Source organism: Oryzias latipes, chromosome 5, assembly GCF_002234675.1.
Source record: "Oryzias latipes chromosome 5, ASM223467v1".
In the NCBI taxonomy this organism is placed as follows: domain Eukaryota; kingdom Metazoa; phylum Chordata; class Actinopteri; order Beloniformes; family Adrianichthyidae; genus Oryzias; species Oryzias latipes.
The window spans coordinates 30,915,886-30,933,715 of NC_019863.2; the positions used below are offsets into that span (position 1 = coordinate 30,915,886).

Sequence of the window (17,830 nt, forward strand, 5' to 3'; positions counted from 1 at the left end):
TGTCATGGTAGGAAGAACACGTCAATGGAAGGGGGGGGGGTCATCCAAGATAGAACAAGGGTTAAAGCCTCACTGCGATGTGAATCATGATGATGGAGGACACTTGTTGAGAAACCTAAGCCCAAATTTGCATTTTTAAGTATTTTTTTATTTCAATGAATCAAGAGAGGGGAGCAGTTGGTGGTTTGACCCCCCCAGTCCAACCCTTTAATGCTTAGTGTTGAGCAGGGAAGCATTGGATTCAAACTCACAACCTTCCAGTCTCAGGGCAGACACTCTACCACAAGACCACTGAGTTGGCTTCTTCAGCACCAGATGACACCATCCTGCTGCAGATGACCTGTGGAGTGACGGCGGCGGCGGCGGCGAAGGTTTGCTGCCGGTGCTTACAGCCAAACACCTCCCAGAGGTAAAAATGTGTTTTTCCCGGGTCTTTCTTCTCGCCTCACTGAGTTTTTTAATGGAGCACATCTGTGACTCTGCCTCTTAATGACCCCCACGCTCCCCCAAGGGTTCCCGCCTCACAGGGCCTCTGCCAGCTGGCGGTCGGTGCCCTCGCTTGCCTCCAGCTGCACTTGCCGACTGGTTTTCCTGTTCTCCACCCAGGAGTTGTGTATTACTGTGCCCCCTGGTGAGGGGTCAACCTGCAGCAGGGACACCACCCTCTTTTTGACCTTGGCCCGCAGGGCACGGCGGAGTTTCTGCCGGGTGAAGGCGTAGAGCAAAGGGTGGGAAACGGTGGTGCCGTACGCCAGGGCTAGGAACCAGAGGCGCAGGCTGACCAGGACCTCGCTGGGGCCCATGCCCAGGATTAGCACGTTGGTCACAGAGAGGGGGGCCCAACAACCCAGGAAGGTCGTGATGATGATGAGGGACATCCGGAACACCCGCCTCTGGCGCTCTCGTCTGTCCCTGTGCCGTCGCACCGCCCGGCGGAGGGCGATGATCGCAGACACAGAGGCCTGGACCCCCAGGGAGGCCGGTAGGGGAGTGGCAGCCCCCATGTCTGAAGTTACAAGGGGGGCAGCAGAAGACAAAGCAGGAGGAGAAGTGGCCGTGGGAGTGGGGGACAGGGAGGCGATAAGAGGAGGGCGGCTCTGCTGTTCGGCCCCCCCAGCAGTCCCCTGTTTTCCCTCTTCAACGCCTTCGTCCGTGTTGAGCTCAGCCTTTCTCTTCTTCAGTCTCCTCCTGCTCCCCCTGAACCGCTGGCTCCTCCTCATGTGGGAGCCAATGCGGATGTTCAAGGCCCTCAGTATCCTGGAGTAGGTGAACAGCATGACCGCCACGGTGGTGAAGAAAATGGGCACCTGCAGGAGGAGGTGGTAATGCACCCCCAGAACCGTTTGGTAGCTCCCGCTGCCTACACACAGCAGGGTCCTGTTGTTCCACGACGCCTCCTCTGCTCCTCCTCCACTCGGCCACTGCATTTCCAAGAACGGGATGAAGAACACGGCGACGGAGGCGAGCCAGACGGCAGTGAGAAGCAACGCCGCTCTCCGCGTGGTCAGCAGTCGGTTGGCCGGCCGCACTGAGATGTCGTATCTGTCCAGGCTGATCACCAGGATGTTGACGGCGGTGGCGATGCTGGCGAACGTGACGCAGGCCTCGTGGAAGCAGCAGAGCAGGCCCAGGTTCGGGCCGGGAGGCAGGAGCACGACCACCAGCGTGAGGGGCACGCACAGAACACACACCACCACGTCCAGCACGTGCAGGTTGACCGTCACCAGGTTACTGACCGAGTCCACGAGGTTGGACTGGGAGCAGTAGAGCACCAGCACAGTCAGGTTACTGCTGAAGCCCAGGACCAGCTCCAGCATGAGGAAAGCAGTGAGCAGCACCTGGAAGCCCAGCGAGAACGGCCAGGACACCGGAGCGCTCGGCGAGCCGCCTGCTCCCCCCTGCTCCTGACGGACTCCCAGGGCGTCCACATCAGCCGGCGTCCAGGCCCAGTCGGTGGTGGCCGGGTCTGAGCTGAAGCTGCCGGTCTCCATGACGACCCAGTCAGTCCTCGTCTGTTGTAGTGCTCATGCGGCAGATGAGCCCCCATGATGCATCAGGAAGAGCCGCCATGATGCAGGACGGAAAAGCATCTTGGTGGCAGTGCTGAGGAGGTGAGAAGACGAGGATGAGACAGGGTCTCCATCAGACTGGCTTTAATTAACATCAAAAGCAGCCCTGCAAAAACTACAAATCCTGTTTTACTTCCTGTTCTGGTTTTCGGAAAATACTTCCTGACTTTTGAAAATTTACTTTTAAAAATAATCTCATAAAAAGAAAATCAATCTGGAAATTTCATGGATGAAATTTTCTTAAAACATATTTTCAGTGACATGTTACCTGATGAACACGGGTATAATTAATTCATATAAATATAAAAAAGATAAAATCAGAGTTTTTTTTTACAGAAAGACAGAGAAGTCATGACACTGACACCCCTGGTTTTGCATATTTGCCCTGAAGTTGTCAGTCTCTGGTGTCTGCAGGTTGAACGGGTCGTGAATTATGCGTTCATCCACTTTCTATCAGTACAACTGATTTCCATTTAGTGCAGATTTGCACAGGAACAGCACAACGGTCCGGCTGTCCAAACGCACACAGAGCAGGAGCTCAAATGTAATGAACTGAAGCCATCGGACTTCAGGGAATCCGCCGCCATCAAAGGAAGGGAAACACGTTGAGCAGGAAGCGCCAAACTGCCTCTGACCTGATGGGAGATGGCGACCGAAGACCATATGGGGTTTTAAAACGCTGATGTGCTAAAAGAGCAAAAGAGTTGCTCACTAACTTCTGTGAAAATGTAAAAAACTGCCTACAGAAAAGTCTGTCTGCAAGAACAATGATTAAACAAAAGAGCCTAAATGGATGATATCAGGGAAGAAAATTACATTTGAAATTTTTTTTAGACATTAAGAAAAAAATATTTAAAAATGGGTCCACCTTTAAATACAGCTTGTTTTGTCTTCGTTCTTTCCTGCAGCAGTTCTGAGCCGTACAAAATTTGCATTCACCTAGTACCCAGTGAAAAGGAATTTTAGGCATAGTGCATTATTATGGGATGGCCACAGGACCTATACAACTTAGTGGCCTTTTTATGGCAAAGTGTGAAATTTTCCCATTTTCCCACGATAAGGTCAAAGAAAGCTTTTGTTTGAGTGACCTTCACGGAATTTCCCACACGCCACACCAAGTTTTGTCTACAACCACATTCGAACTTTTGTTGACCTCTAACCTCTGGAGAAGGCTGCCCTCTTGAATAAAAATAACAAAGTCACCTTTGCTACCAGGTACAAATTTAAACTTTTTGATCTATCCCCTCCTAACTTTTGTTTCAAGCATTATTGGGAAGATACTTCGTAGAAAATAATAGTACAATTTAAATAACATTAGAATGGCGAGCATGCAAAAGTGGCGTTCACACATTTTTTAATTCATGAATCATTGACTCAAGCTGAACAAAATGAAATAACAAGAACATTATTTGGAATGGGGGCGTGGTTAACAAAAACCTCCGTTGTCAAGGAGTTCTAAAAAATGTACTTTAAATTATTCTAAAAAAAAAAAAGCATAGACTTGTTTGTCACCGCCAAGCAACCAAAATATAAAACGGTTGCCAGCAGAAAAGTCACCATTGTGAAACTTAAAATATGTTTGAATTTGACGGAGCTGCACACAACAAATTCATAGGCTGTGTCAGAATTCCCACCCTAACCCCTACATAGTGCACTATATAGTGCGTTCACTATTTTTTAGTGATGTCTGAATCTAAATTTCCAAACTCCAGTGCCCTAGAATTTTTCCAGGAGTCTCTGCGAAAAAAAAGTGTGCATCCATGCTCTCTAGATCGGCGAATATAGACCACAATGCATTGCATCGGAACAATTTTTGCCAAAAAAATGTATTTAAATGTATTTTTTTATTAAATCATTAACGTTTTTATCTTCAGAAGACAGTGGACTCATAAATAATTGTCCCAAAACGCTCATATTACCTAGATTTTAACTTCGTGAAATTGATGACGTCACATCCACCGTTTAAAAACCAAAAAAGTAGTGAGTGTGGTGTCTGAATTGCTTTTAAAATTCAGGGCACTACATAGTGCCGCACTATATAGTTTTTTAGTAGTTGGAGGTAATGGTGGGAATTAATAATAGATATTTTTGGCTGGAGCAGAGGGGGAGAGTGAGGGGGGGCGTGTAGCGGCCACAGTTGCATTAAACTGCTGGTTTGATTCTTCTCCATCCAAAACTTTTGCACAGTAAAATAAAATAAAAAAGACAACAGAACAAATCAAATAAGAAAATCTTTTAAACCTGGATCATTTTCTCCGAAAGGATTTTGAGAACATAAAGGTTTAAACTCATTGTTGTAGTTTCTGGAGACTTTGCAACTTGTGTAAAGCAAAACCTCATTTTGAACAAATGGCTAACTGGATATTTGCTAATGATACGACCCAGAAAACGAAATAGTTTTCATCTGGAAGACAGATTGTTGTTTACCGTGAACAGATACTTTGATAAACAGCTTTAATTTTGAAGGACCTGGCAGAACACAAGTCTGATTTTAAATTTAAAGGACCGACACTTATCACTGTGAGCTGGGGTTACACGAAGCTCTATTAAGGTAATAAATGAATATAAAAACAAAGACACAAACATTACCAAGTCAACGTCAAGTTCATATAATATTTCATATTATCAGACATTTACCTTTTTTAACAGTTTGTTGTACTTCCGTTTGATGAAACTTTTTTGTTGTTGTTTCCAAAATGAATTTATGTAAATTAAAACAAAATGAAGTCATCCATAATCAACTTTTCACACACCTCCAAGAATTCCCCCGAACTGGTGAATTGGTACAGCCAAAGTGGAGCAAATCCTTTTTCTTGCCTCACCAAATTCCAAATGAATTTGCAAAAAAATTTATCACTTTCCCCAAATGTGTAAAAAAAGAAATAGTAATTATAAAAAAAAAAATCCTGTCAAAAGACGGCATACAGCCATCATGATCTGACTTGAGCATAAAAAAACAAATCTAAACAAACCCATTTCGTTTGAGCTGGACAATGAAAATGTGCCTGTAGAGGTCTCTGTATTCACCCATGTACATGTGTGTTATGTCATTAGGATTTCTGGCAGACATAAAGTCAGTTTTATTTAGAGAGGGACAACAAAAACCAGAATAAACCGTAGACGTGAGGTTCTGTGGGTTGGTGCCGGGTCCGTTGGGTTTAGTCAAAGCCCTAAAAGGCTGTTTCTCTCTAAACTGGCAGATGATGGTTTGAGCTTTTTATACTGTCAAAGCTTTATGGGTCAATTGTGAACTTGGATAATTTTCAAGTTATTTTTACCGCTTTTGACTGCACATCCTAAAGGGTCACCCATATTCAAAGTAAAAACTCTCCCGAGTCACAAAAGCACACTCAACGAATCATCTTAACATTAGAATCACTACATTTACCATAAAATCTGTTCCGATTGTCCAACCTGCAGCTAACACCTAAACTATGAGTACCAGTTGAAGAAAACATTTTTTTTAAACATTTAGAATGAATGCTCCATGTTTTTGAAAACACTTCTGCTTCATTTAATGTGCGATTTGTGGTACATAAAATCAACGTACGCTTCATTAGGTCAGACTTTTGGAGCAAACTGATACAGGAGTCTGCCTGCAAGTACAAAATACATCACCAAGCTGTACTGAACTCTTCATAGTAGCTTTAATGATCTCAGAATTTCTTAATACTTGTACACAACTACTGATGGTATTAGAAGTCCTTACCTCTCTGTCAGGGCTACTGTTACATGTGCAATAAGCTGTCCCAAGTCCCACTTTAACCTCAACCACACCTTTTTATATTTATATATTTTATAATTTAAGCAGCTCAGTGGGCCTCGTGGTAGAGTGTCTGCCCTGTGACTGGAAGGTCATGAGTTCAACTATAGGCCGAGTCATACCAAAGACTCTAAAAACAGGACCCAGTGCCTCCCTGCATTAAGGGGTTGGATTGAGGCGTTAAACCACCAAATGGTTCTCGAGTGCAGCTGTGTCTGCAGCTCAGCGCTCCCCAGAAGATGGGTCAAATGCAGAGAACTTAAGTGTGTGAAATTTACCTTTATTTTTTGTACTTTTCTATCTGTAATTTTGCAGGGTACAACTGTTGTATGCTATGAGTACCTCTTGATTACTTCAGTTGGTTGTGTGGTTCTTTTCATCTCAAACACTTCATGACCTGGTTGACCTTGTGTTGATCTTGCATTTGACAAATAAGCAATCAAACAAATCAATTCATCTGTCTAAAGATGTATGCCTTCTTTGGCTGCAAAGCGGAAAACGTTCCACCCCCCAATGCTTATGATCCATCGCTCAATCGAGACAAAGCAATCACACAAAACACAGCAGCTGAAAAAAATTTTTTTGTTTTTTTTAATGTAATCACTTCTTTTTGTGAAAAACTCCTACCTTAGACAATGCTGCACAATTACTGCGCTCTCTGCTGCTGCTGTTATGACGTCTTCATGCACTTCTAAAAAATGAAATGAAATATTGATTATGTGTCACCTAGCAAGTGACTGTTGTCCACGTATGTGTGACTTTGGTAACTGTGCTTTTGTTGTAGCTGGGCGAGTTCACAGCACAATGGGCTGTAATTAGTGCACTCTTGCAGAGATGTGGCTCCTTTTGTGCAAAGTGCATCAATACTCAATGCACTTTGCACAAATCATGTCAATGGATAGGGTTCCAGGCTGGACATGTCATGGGGAATGAGTGAAAAGCTGAATGCGGTCAAAGGCTTGAAAGCCTAAAATAAACACAAGTGTTTCTAAATAACAATGTTCTCGGAGAAAGGATGCTTCCTCTGGCAGCAGTCATGTCTGAATGAGGCGCTCTGTTGCAAACAGCTTGTAATAACTTTGATTACTTTAAAGTCATTCAGATCCATCCATCCAGCACTTAGTTCTCTGTCATCCCAGGCAGAAACCAGTAACTCAATAACCTGCAGTAAATCGTCCGTTCTCGCTGCTGATGTTCCTCCGGTCCCGCAGGTCCAAATGTCAACATCCAGGTCTTCAAATGACAAACGTACGAGGCGGTAGGTCATTCAGCTTCCATATGTCAATCTCGGCACGTCTCCATCCAAGCAACAAGACATTTGGTTGAGCAATGGACTCATTTTGGCCCCCTCATTTCTGTTGCTATAGCAACCGCACTACAAGGGACCCGATTAAAGAGGGCATAGGTACAGTAGTAAAGCTTTGAGAGCGAGTCCTGTGATGACAGCATGTGAGTGTCAGTAAGCGAAGCAGATAGATTTACCAAAAGGAGAGATTTAAACGGGTGGTGCTTGTGTTATAGCGTAGCGTAGGAGCAGACATTTAGCAAAGCTAGGCAATTGTGTTCAGCTTGGAAACCCCCAAAGTGTGTGTTTCCACGGTCATTGTTATTTAACTCTGTCATTAAAAAAAAAAATGTTTTTAAATCACTGAAATAGCATTGACACTGTTTATGTGAAACTGTTTCGTCCTCCCCCGTCCCACGCCAGCAATGGACTCTTCCATTAACAGCAGGTTAAGGTTGTGTCTGAATTCCCACCCTAACACCTAACTACTAAAAAACTATATAGTGTGGCACTATGTGCGCTGAATTTTAAAAGCAATTCGGACACCATGGTCACTACTTTTTTCTTCTTTTTTTTTAAACAGCGGATATTACATCATCGTTTTCACAAAGTTAAATTCTAATTAAAGCCGCAAGCGGCGTTGTATGGCCCGCAGACGCAACCCGCCTTCCACGCCCAACTCTACGCACCACCGCTACCCTCACCGCCCTCACCATCCACCTTTGATTAAGGCTAGTTAAAGCATTATATGCTAATTATGCTAACTATGCTAATGTGGCTAAAAGTGCTAGCATTGCGATCAGCATCATAAACTATCTCAGAAAAACACATTACCTAAAATGCTAATTATGATAACTATGCTAGCTATGCTAATGTGGCTAAAAGTGCTAGCATAGCAATCAGCATCATCAAATGACTCAGAAAAACACATTACCTAAAATGCTAACTATGCTAACTATGCTAACTATGGTAATGTGGCTAAAAGTGCTAGCATAGCAATCAGCATCATCAAATGACTCAGAAAAACACATTACCTAAAATGCTAACTATGCTAACTATGGTAATGTGGCTAAAAGTGCTAGCATAGCGATCAGCATCATTAACTGACTCAGAAAAACACATTCCTCCATTGGTGAAAGCTATTTGTCATAAGTTAGTAAAAAACCCACTTTTTTCAAAATGGCGGATTTTCTGTTGATTTTATCTCCAACTTCTGATTGCAACATTTCTTCCAGAGTAGCTTGCCGTTGATGCCGGAAAAAGTTTCGAGACGATCGCTGAAAATTCCAACGACAAGTTTACGATTGAATCCAGCGGTAAAGGTGTTTTTAATAGAAAATTCAAGATGGCGGCCTTTTCCCGAGGTCAAAGGTCGACGAAACTCCAGAGGTAGATGTGGACTTGCTCTAGCAACATGTGAGTGAAATTACGGGAAAATCCCTGGAAAAAAAGTTCATTTTTTCATATTGTGTAATAACGCGAAAATGGCAAAATTGCAGATTTTGGCACAAAATGGCCGCCAAACCGTCGGTCGCATCACCATCCCGTCATGATTTCAAAACTTCCTTTGGATATCGCGAACAAGGGTAGATTGGTTTCGTTTGGCGATTCTCAAAAAAAAAGTTCCGAATTTTTTCGTTTTTGCCGAGTCGGCACATTTTTTTGCAACGGTTTTTTGCTTACCACGCCCACATTCCTTTATCGATCTTGTCGTGCGTGACATCGTTTTGTTCAGCGCGGGCCAGGGAATTGCATATGTCCTCTTCACGACATTCCGATGAAAAATGTGCGAGCTAGCTAAGATGGCAACGGTTGCGAGCTCGCCACGCGCACGCCGTTCAAAATCTACAACTTCTAATTCCAACATTTTTTCCAAAGTAGCTGGCCGTTGATGCCTGAAAAGTTACGAGATGATTGATGAAAATTCCAAGGACGAGTTTTCGTTTGTATCTGGTGCTAAAGGTGCTTTTTTGAGAAAATTACAGATGCGGCCTTTTCCCAAGGTCAAAGGTCAACGACACTTCTGTGGTGTTTGTAGACTGGAGCTGCCAGCAAGTGTGTGCAATTGCGTGAAAATCGCTCAAACAAAAGTGTCGTTTCCCCATATCGTGGGAAAACACGAAAATCGCCAATTCTCAGAGTTCGCCACAAAATGGCCGCCAAGCCGCAGGTCGTGTGGCCGCCCCGTAACGATTTCAAAACTTCTTTGGGATATCCCCGACACGTGTGTTTTGGTTTCGCGACTGTATTTTGAAGTACATTTTGTTGGGCCCCATACGCGATTTTCGGCCCATTCATTTTTTTGACGGGATCGCTGGCCGTGATGTCATCGTCTTCGGGGGGGTGACGTTGAATCTCTGGAAAATTCATTTGCAATTTATCCCAGGTGTGTGCACGTTTTGGTGACTTTTCCAGCATGCGGCAGGGGTCACATTCTCGCTGAAAGGCGGCGAAGTCGTCGTTCCAACTGCGAAAACAATATGGTCCTTGCAGTCAGTGACTGCTGCTGCGAGCCATAATTAATATGAGTGTTTTGCGATGATTATTTATGAGTCCACTGTCTTCTATAGATAAAAACGTTGAAGATTTATTAAAAAAATACAACTAAATAAAAACATTTGGGCAAAAATTGTTCCGACGCAATGCATTGTGGTCTATATTCGCCGATCTAATCAGCATCAATGCACACTGGTTTTTCGCAGAGACTTCTGGGAAAATTCTAGGGCACTGGATTTTTACTAACACATTATATAGTGCACTATGTTGGGGTTAGGGTGGGAATTCGGACATAGCCTAAAGGCCTGTTCACACCGGGACGAATTTCGCCGGCGATTTTCGCCGACGTTTAACGCCTCGTGACTAAACAAAGGGCACCAATGTGAGTGTGCACACCGACGCGAAAAAACGCTGCGCGCCAAAGCGTCAAAAAAAAAAAACGCCTTGGGTTCGTTTTTTTTTTTTGACGCGTCGCGTCAAAATCTATTCGACCAATGAGAATTGCGCTTTTGCACACGTGTCTGGAGCTTCTGAAGTTACAGTAAAACACAACTTGGGGGCGCTCAAACACAAAACTGCCTTGCTGAGCACACATACCAGCGAAGAAGATAGACGCCAAGTAGCGTCTACACTGCCGCGAAGAAATAATGACGGACATTCTTAAATATCCCCTTACCAAGTACCAGTTGGAGCTACTGATGCTTGAAATATTCATGTTTTCTTTGTTTGATTCTGACAAGCGCGTAAATACTTGCTCTCTTCTTCTGAGTGAAAAGCGACTTTAAGAATCGTAAAGTTGCGCAGCGCCACCTTGTGTACAGGAGTATTTCTGTTTACATTAAGCGCCATCTAAAGTCAGGGAATGAAATTGCATGTTCGCTCGGCTCATCGTCAGCGAAAATCGCCTGGGTGTGAACACAAAAGACGTGGCGAAAAACGCTGGCGAATAACGCCTGGCGAATATTCGTCCCGTGTGTACGGGCCTTAAGACAGTGTCACACGGCCGCTACATGTATATTGCGCAGATGAAAATTGGTCATATGTGAATATACATGGAAAAAGTGAGAAAAGTTGTGGTCTTTTCGTGAAATTTTTACAAATGTATCACAAATGAAACACGTTAAAACCACAGAAAAAGTTTGAATAAACCACGCACAGAACACGTAAACCAACTTAGAACATGAATTGTGCGTAATTATTGCAATGTTTATATGCAATTCATTATTCGTGTGTCAATTAAGTCATTTTACCGTGATATGTGTGCCGTGTACACAATATATAAAAGTTATACATTAGTGGTACATGTCTGAAAAGTCTATTAGACATAAAACAGTCTTGGCAAGCCGCAAATTTGCATATGCGTCTCGCAAAGATCACACATGATTGCGTAAGATATACATAATAATGTCATATAAACTACGTGAAATACGCATAAATTGCGTAATTCACCACCGACCGAAAATTTAAAAAAGCTCAAAACTGAATTTACGTGAAGACCCGTCGGCCGAAACCCTCGACGGAATTCTGCGCTCACTGATGAATGATGACGCACACAAGAAACACTTTTGAATGACGTAGATCGCGTGTGTATCACGAAAGACCGATATTTCATACGTGGAAAATGAGCTAAATGCACATAGTGGCTGTGTGACACGGCCTTCAAGGCAAGAGGACCTGGCTGCAGACGAGATGTCGCCCAGACATTAGCCAGAACTGGAAGTCCTTGGCCAAGGTCAGGTTATTCCTCCATTTCGTTTAAGAAATTTTCATTTTTTTGTTGAAAAGGTCTGCCTACAATGCTCTTTGACAGACCATCACTCTTCACGCGATCAACGTGAATTTCATCTGTACCCAACACACAACGTATGTTAAAGTATCGCATACCGACACAAAGCCGCTTTTCACCGCGACAGACTAAGCTGATTTAAGTTGATCGCGTTAAGGATTGAAAAGTTACTTTAGCCAAAGCATTTTAAACACTGGAGCTAAAGCTCAGGTGCAAAAAAGTTGATCAGTTTTACAATTTTGAAAGGAAAACAACTATTACCGTCTTTTTAGTTTATCCACATTTAAAAAGTTTAATAATAGGTGCAGCAATTTTGAAATCTTGTAGAAATTCCACTTTCGGCTGATGATGTCTGGACGCCATCTTTAAAATGCCATTTAAAACCCAAAGTGGTAAAAATGAAGCACGGCTGTGAAAAGGAAAAAGCAAAGAGAAAGCAAGATATTTGTTGGAACACTTGTAATGTCTACACAGAAGACAGAAGACAAAACCGGAATAAGAAAAACGCAGTTAAAAGAACTAAAAAAGAAAGTCAAGAAGGAGAAAAGGGAGAGAAAAGAGGAGAAAAGGCAAGAATGATCATTTTGAGAATATTTATATGTTTACTGATTTTAAATCTGAAGTTTTCTGTTCCATCATTCAAGTATTTTTGTTTCTTTTGGCTTATAAAACCTAATAAATTAAAACAAAAGATTATAATTTGTTCTGACTAAAAAGCGAGTGGGTAAGAAATAAGCACGTTCGATACATTCTGTAGTTTTTTAAGCACAAATAATGTATAAAAAAGGCATTTCTTTAACATGTGATTTCTGTTCTTAAATGCTTATCAAATGGTTAGGGTTCAGACTTTGGTGCTGTCTAAAAGTGGACCAATAAAGAAAGTTATTTGACTGACGTTTTACCCTATATAGGAAAGGATTTTTTTTTTTATCCACCGCTGAGGAGATCTGTTATCATGTATAATGTTATTATTCACCTGGGGCCCCCAAACTGCTAAGTCTGCCACTCTGCAATTAATAATGCGGCCAAACTCTTAAAAAACTATTTTTAAAGTACGTCCCCTGCAGCTCTGACCCTGAAGTTGACCATAAGTGGCGCAGTGACGGACACTAATGCACAAACGCCATTTAGCAGGATGCGATAACGCCATTTCCAGGGCAATAATGCACCCAAAAAAAAAAGGAGATGTAAGAAAAACTCTAGAGGTCTTTAAAGCGGTACAAATAAAGGCTCTGAATTTAAAACAGAAATGATATTTAATGCAACAATCTTTTCTAGGCTGGTTAAACCTGCTGGTTAAGCCAATTCTTTAAGGTAATTGTTGGGGATTTATTTTTAAACTCTTTGGGGATTTAATGATAAATCAAAGAGAGACAGCACCTCCAGAAAATTATAGAAACAGCTGCTGCTGAGAGAAATTAATAGAAAAAAGTGGCCTGAGAGAAGGAAGGAAGTGCAAGCCAAGAATGAACCAGAAGAGCTGATAAACAACACATCCCAGAGAGCAGAGGTGACACTTTTTCCACTATAACATCTTACATCAGCCTCCCTCCATCTGCTGCTGCTTTCCTGGTTGCCATGAGTCCCTTAAAGACCTCTGCGGTCTCTCAAGACTCCGCTCGTGATTGCCTGCGGGAAATGCTGCATGATTACTGCTCAGGTGGAGGAGATGGAGACACGGCCGTGATCCTAAAATCACAGCGGCAAAGCGATCTGATTACACTGGAGCTCTGTGAGATACGTCCTGCAGAGATGAGCACATTTTTCTTCAGCTGGGAGGAAGGTTTCTGTCCCGTTCTTGCTTCATTCTGATGCCTTATACCGTCTGGACCAACACTTTTCTTCAAATGAAAGCAGCCTCCTTTAGTTTCTGCAGTCAATCTACTTAACTAATAAATATTCCTGAATGGACTAAAAATTCTAGGCAAAAATCTATTCTTTTGTTTTTTTGTTTAAATATTTAGGATGACCTTAATAGAATTCTACTTGAGCTCATGACAGAAATGTGGATCACATCAAACCAGTTTTCCACTTTAGTTTCTATTTATGATTGTTACAGATTGTTTTGGCATTTCTTCTTTCTTACTGCACATTTGAGAAAAACATTTTCAGGCAACATTTTCAGTTTAGAGGTTATAGATTTTAAGGCCGTTGTAACACAGCCACCACGTACATTTTGTGCTTATTGCACGGATGACATTGGTCATATATGAATATACGTGGAAAAAGTGAGAAAAGTTGCAGAGTTTATGTGAAAATTATGTGAAATTTTCAAAGATGCATCACAGATGAATTGCGTTAAAACCATGGAGGAAGTATGAATAAACCACGAAAATATATAAAAGCGGTACATGCATGAAAAGTCTGTTAGACATACGTGGAACGGGCGTAGAAAGACACAAGTTTGAGTATGCATCTTGCAAAAATCCTGCACAATTGCATTAGTATTGCGTTTAAACAACGGAAAGACATGCAGACTGCCTCATTCTCAACCGACCAAAAACGTTGAGCAGCTCAAAACTGAATTCACGAAAAAACCCAGGTGGACATCTGCACACATCGACGAATGAACGAACGCAAGAGAAACGTATAAATTATGTTTATCACGCATGTATCACAAAAGACCAACATGTCATACGTGGAAAAGGCGCAAAATGTACGTAGTGGCTGTGTGACTCGGCCTTTAAATGGTGTCAGTGCAGCGAGCTCGCAACAGTGGCGTTCTTTTGGGGAATTTATTTTTTATTTATTTTTGATCCTCGCCATTTTTACCCGAATATTATTGTGAAAACCGAGTACACGAATCGTTTGTTCAAACTAAACAAAACAATATAACATACAATATGAACATATTAGGAATGTGGGCGTGGTTAACAAAATATTTCAGTTGCCAAGGTAATTTAAAAATTTACTTTTGCAGAATCTTCTAAAAATGACGTAGACCTGTTCGTCACTGCCAGGCAACCAAACAATAAAATAGTTGCTATGGAGATAAACCAACTAAAAAGCCCCCATTTTTAAAGAAGTGTGTGCGTGTGGTTGCGAGGGTTTTCTGTGTATTTTATAAATGACCTTTTTATTGTTTTAAGCCCGTAAAGCACTTTGCGTTACTGCTGGATGAAAAGCACTTTGTAAGTAAAGTTCGATTTGATTATCGGAATTTTTTAAAGCAGCATGACGTTTTGACAAAACATTAAAGCTCTGTTAAATTTGGTTTTTCATGCAGACGAGGCTTAACTCTGCACGATATGACTAAAACTTGGGATGTGCGATGTTAGTGATCAATAGTGCGATGATGATATGATTTGCGATACATGAGAAAAGAAAAATAGACAAATACATGGTTTACATTTCACTGGCACAGTTTGATTTAAATAAAAGTCAACATAACTTCAATTATATTGCAAACCATCTCAACAAGAGACGGGTAAGAACTTGTATGTTAGGGAAACACACTAAAGAACAATGTTCTACCTTTCTGACAGTACTGGCCAAAAGAAATATTTGGACGACAACTAAGAACAATGTAGGTTCATCTGTTGTGTTTTGGCTTTTTTGAAACCATAAGAGTTTCTCCGTCTATGCATTCTTCCTGAGTGGTAGCTCTTGGTAAGGAAAACCATGTTTATTCGGTAAGGTTTCCAATGTATGCTGACATGTTACCATGTTTCCTCTGGTGGACTACTAGCACGTATGCAGAGATACGTTCTTGCAAACTTGCTTATATGCAGGATTGTAATTAGTTGGAGCCTTTCACCAGGCTAGGGGGTCTTCCTCACCGTCTATGACCGTGGACAGCAGGTAGCTACTAAGCTCAGCTTCCACAGTTTGTGACAGATGCAGAACAGAGGAGGTAGTGAGTGGAAAAAAGATGTCCAGTGACATTTTTGCCTTCTTCAAGGAGCACTGGTTGTTATGGTAACCATTTGTCACAGTTTAATATATCGCGATGACAATACGTTTTCTATTTATTACCCAGGCCTGCATAATAAAGTCAAGGTTTACACATCAACGCCCATTTTACAATTATAAAGTGACATCACCACACATTGAGAGCAGCCTCATATTTAATGCTTTCTTTTAGTGATCATTGACACCCCACCACTCATGCTGTCAGAGGACTACATTGAGAAGTTGAATTCAGATCGCGGAGCAGCAGAGAATCCAACCACACTGTTCATGAGTGCATACATAATCCAGCTTTCTACTACTGATGCTCTGCAGGATGCTCTCCACGTTTGTAGAAAGCGTGAGCCCAGAGACCATAGAGCATGTATAATTGAACAGCTTTAGACACATCAGGTTTTCCCAAAGGCAGCAGCCCAAAGATTAAAAAGATGATTGGCAGTCCAGGTAATCTCCCAATTCCTGTGTGAGCATCTGATGCAACGGGCTGTCAGAAACGGAGCGAGGTAGAAGAAGGGAACATGAATGGTGAATCACTTTTGATGTGGGGTCATTACTTCCACAATCTAGGAGAAAATGTCATCTATCTGAGGACCACTACAAAAGTAACTGTGACAACAGTTTCTGCAAACCTGCTCTGTAAAGTATTTTGAGATGGTAAAATGCGTGTACTTAGTGTATATAGCATTTTTCTACTTTCTTTGAAGGCCCAAAGCGTTTTACAATAACATGTCCATCAGTTCTATCACCATCAGTGTGTTCACTTAAGATGGCACCCACCTATAACCACCAGGAGCAACGTGGGGTTCAGCGTCTTGATCACTTCCGCAAATGGGCAGACAAGGCGGGAACCAAACCTGGAGTCTCCCAATCAGAGGATGTCCACTTTTCCTTTGCACCACAGCCACCCTAACAAAGCTGATGTGATGTTGCAAACACATGGATCTGATTGGACAAAATATAGGACTTGGTCCTGTAACATAAGCTTTTTGGGGTGATGCTCGGCCACCTTGAGGTTAGATCACTAAAATATTGATTAATTTGACTCAAAGGACTGAAACCAGTCGGATTTGATCAATCTGGGACTCTGATTTGGTAGTGACATATGAGTTGCATCTTTTTTTAATTCATGTACGTACCAAGTGCATCTTGAATCTGTGTACGTAACATGAAAGCGGACGCCGCTCCAATCCGCATCTCAATCTCACGCTCCCCAAGACCCCAAGAGTCCCCTGCCTGGGACAGGAGCACTCCACCCACCCAGAGAGGACAAATTACCTTCTGCCCAAATCCATGCTGGAGGTACTGGCCCCAACAAGACAACGTCATCTGCAAAGACCAGAGAGGAAGTCCTGTGATCCCCAAACCAGGGCCCCTCCGTCCCCTGGCAGCGCCAAGAAATTCTGTCCATAGAGACTATGAACAGAACCAGTGATAGAGGGCATCTCTGCCAGAGTCCAACGTTCACAGGGAACAGGTCCGACTTATTACTATCTATGCTAACTAAGCTTATTCCAATATCATAATTCATTTCTATAGCAGACCCAACATGCAGATTCTGCTTTTTATTCCCCAGCAGACTCCTGGCCGGTCAAAACACTGACTGATTAAAAAAAATCTGTTTTGTGGCGAATCCAGGTCCCATCATTCTATGAAAGAGCATGCATCAGAATCTCCAGAACTAGCTTTGTCTGAAAAAATAAGTAAACAACCTGCATCTCCTGCTATAAATATTCTTCAGTAGAAAAGATTCTCAAGTCCTTAGAAGCCAAAAAAGCTACAGTTGAAGTTCTTTATGCTTTCATGATGCCACCAAACCTGCTGGAGGGAGTTCCAGAATATTAGTTCAGACTTTTCTCTTCAAATTTCCGTTTTCAATTAAATCATTTAATCCTTTTTCATGATTTGTTTTCCTTTTTCTCTTTCATGTTTTCATTCGGCTTCATTTGCTGCTTGAGTCACTGATGAGTCAGCGTTAAGGACTTTCTTACAGTCTCATTTAAAGGCTCTTGATCGTCATGTCATTTACCTTAGTGACTCCAAACTCATTGTTCCAGTAGAAACAAATAGTGTTAAAAAACACTTTTGTAAACTTTTTCAGATTTCCTCTTTTCTCCACCATTAATTTTCCCAATTTCAGAATAAAAGTTTTAAAAACTCATGTTGCAGACTTATTTTAACAGATGACGCATCAGCATAAGCATCATTTGACCTTTTTTTTTGTCATTTATTGTGATTTAATGTTCTGTGTAAAAAACAACACATCAACCCACGTATTTTATTTTCTTAAAGCTCTAATGTGGGTCAGTGTTTAATAGAACTTGTGACATTACTAGGAAAAGGTATTCAAGGCTTAGAGTCTGGGGTAGGGTGACTAACAACAAAATAGAAATTCAAAATGAAAACACGTGTATTTGGCTAGTTAATGCGTGCACAACAGATTCCCCACATCAAGGCGTTTTCTGTCAGGGGCCATGACGAAGTCAGAGGATAACAAGACGGCTGCTCATTTTATAACCTGAAAG

At 42.1% G+C, this 17,830-nt stretch overlaps 1 protein-coding gene across 1 annotated transcript in view; it reads right to left on the reverse strand.

Moving 5' to 3' along the window:
- Positions 1 to 17,830, reverse strand: part of LOC101163485 (probable G-protein coupled receptor 22) — a 24,349-nt gene continuing 6,519 nt past the window's right edge. The window contains exon 2 of the mRNA XM_011475639.3: positions 1 to 2,103. Coding sequence (XP_011473941.1) covers positions 522 to 1,991 — 1,470 coding nt within the window. The 5' untranslated portion in view covers positions 1,992 to 2,103 and the 3' untranslated portion in view covers positions 1 to 521. The remainder of the gene's footprint in view (positions 2,104 to 17,830) is intronic.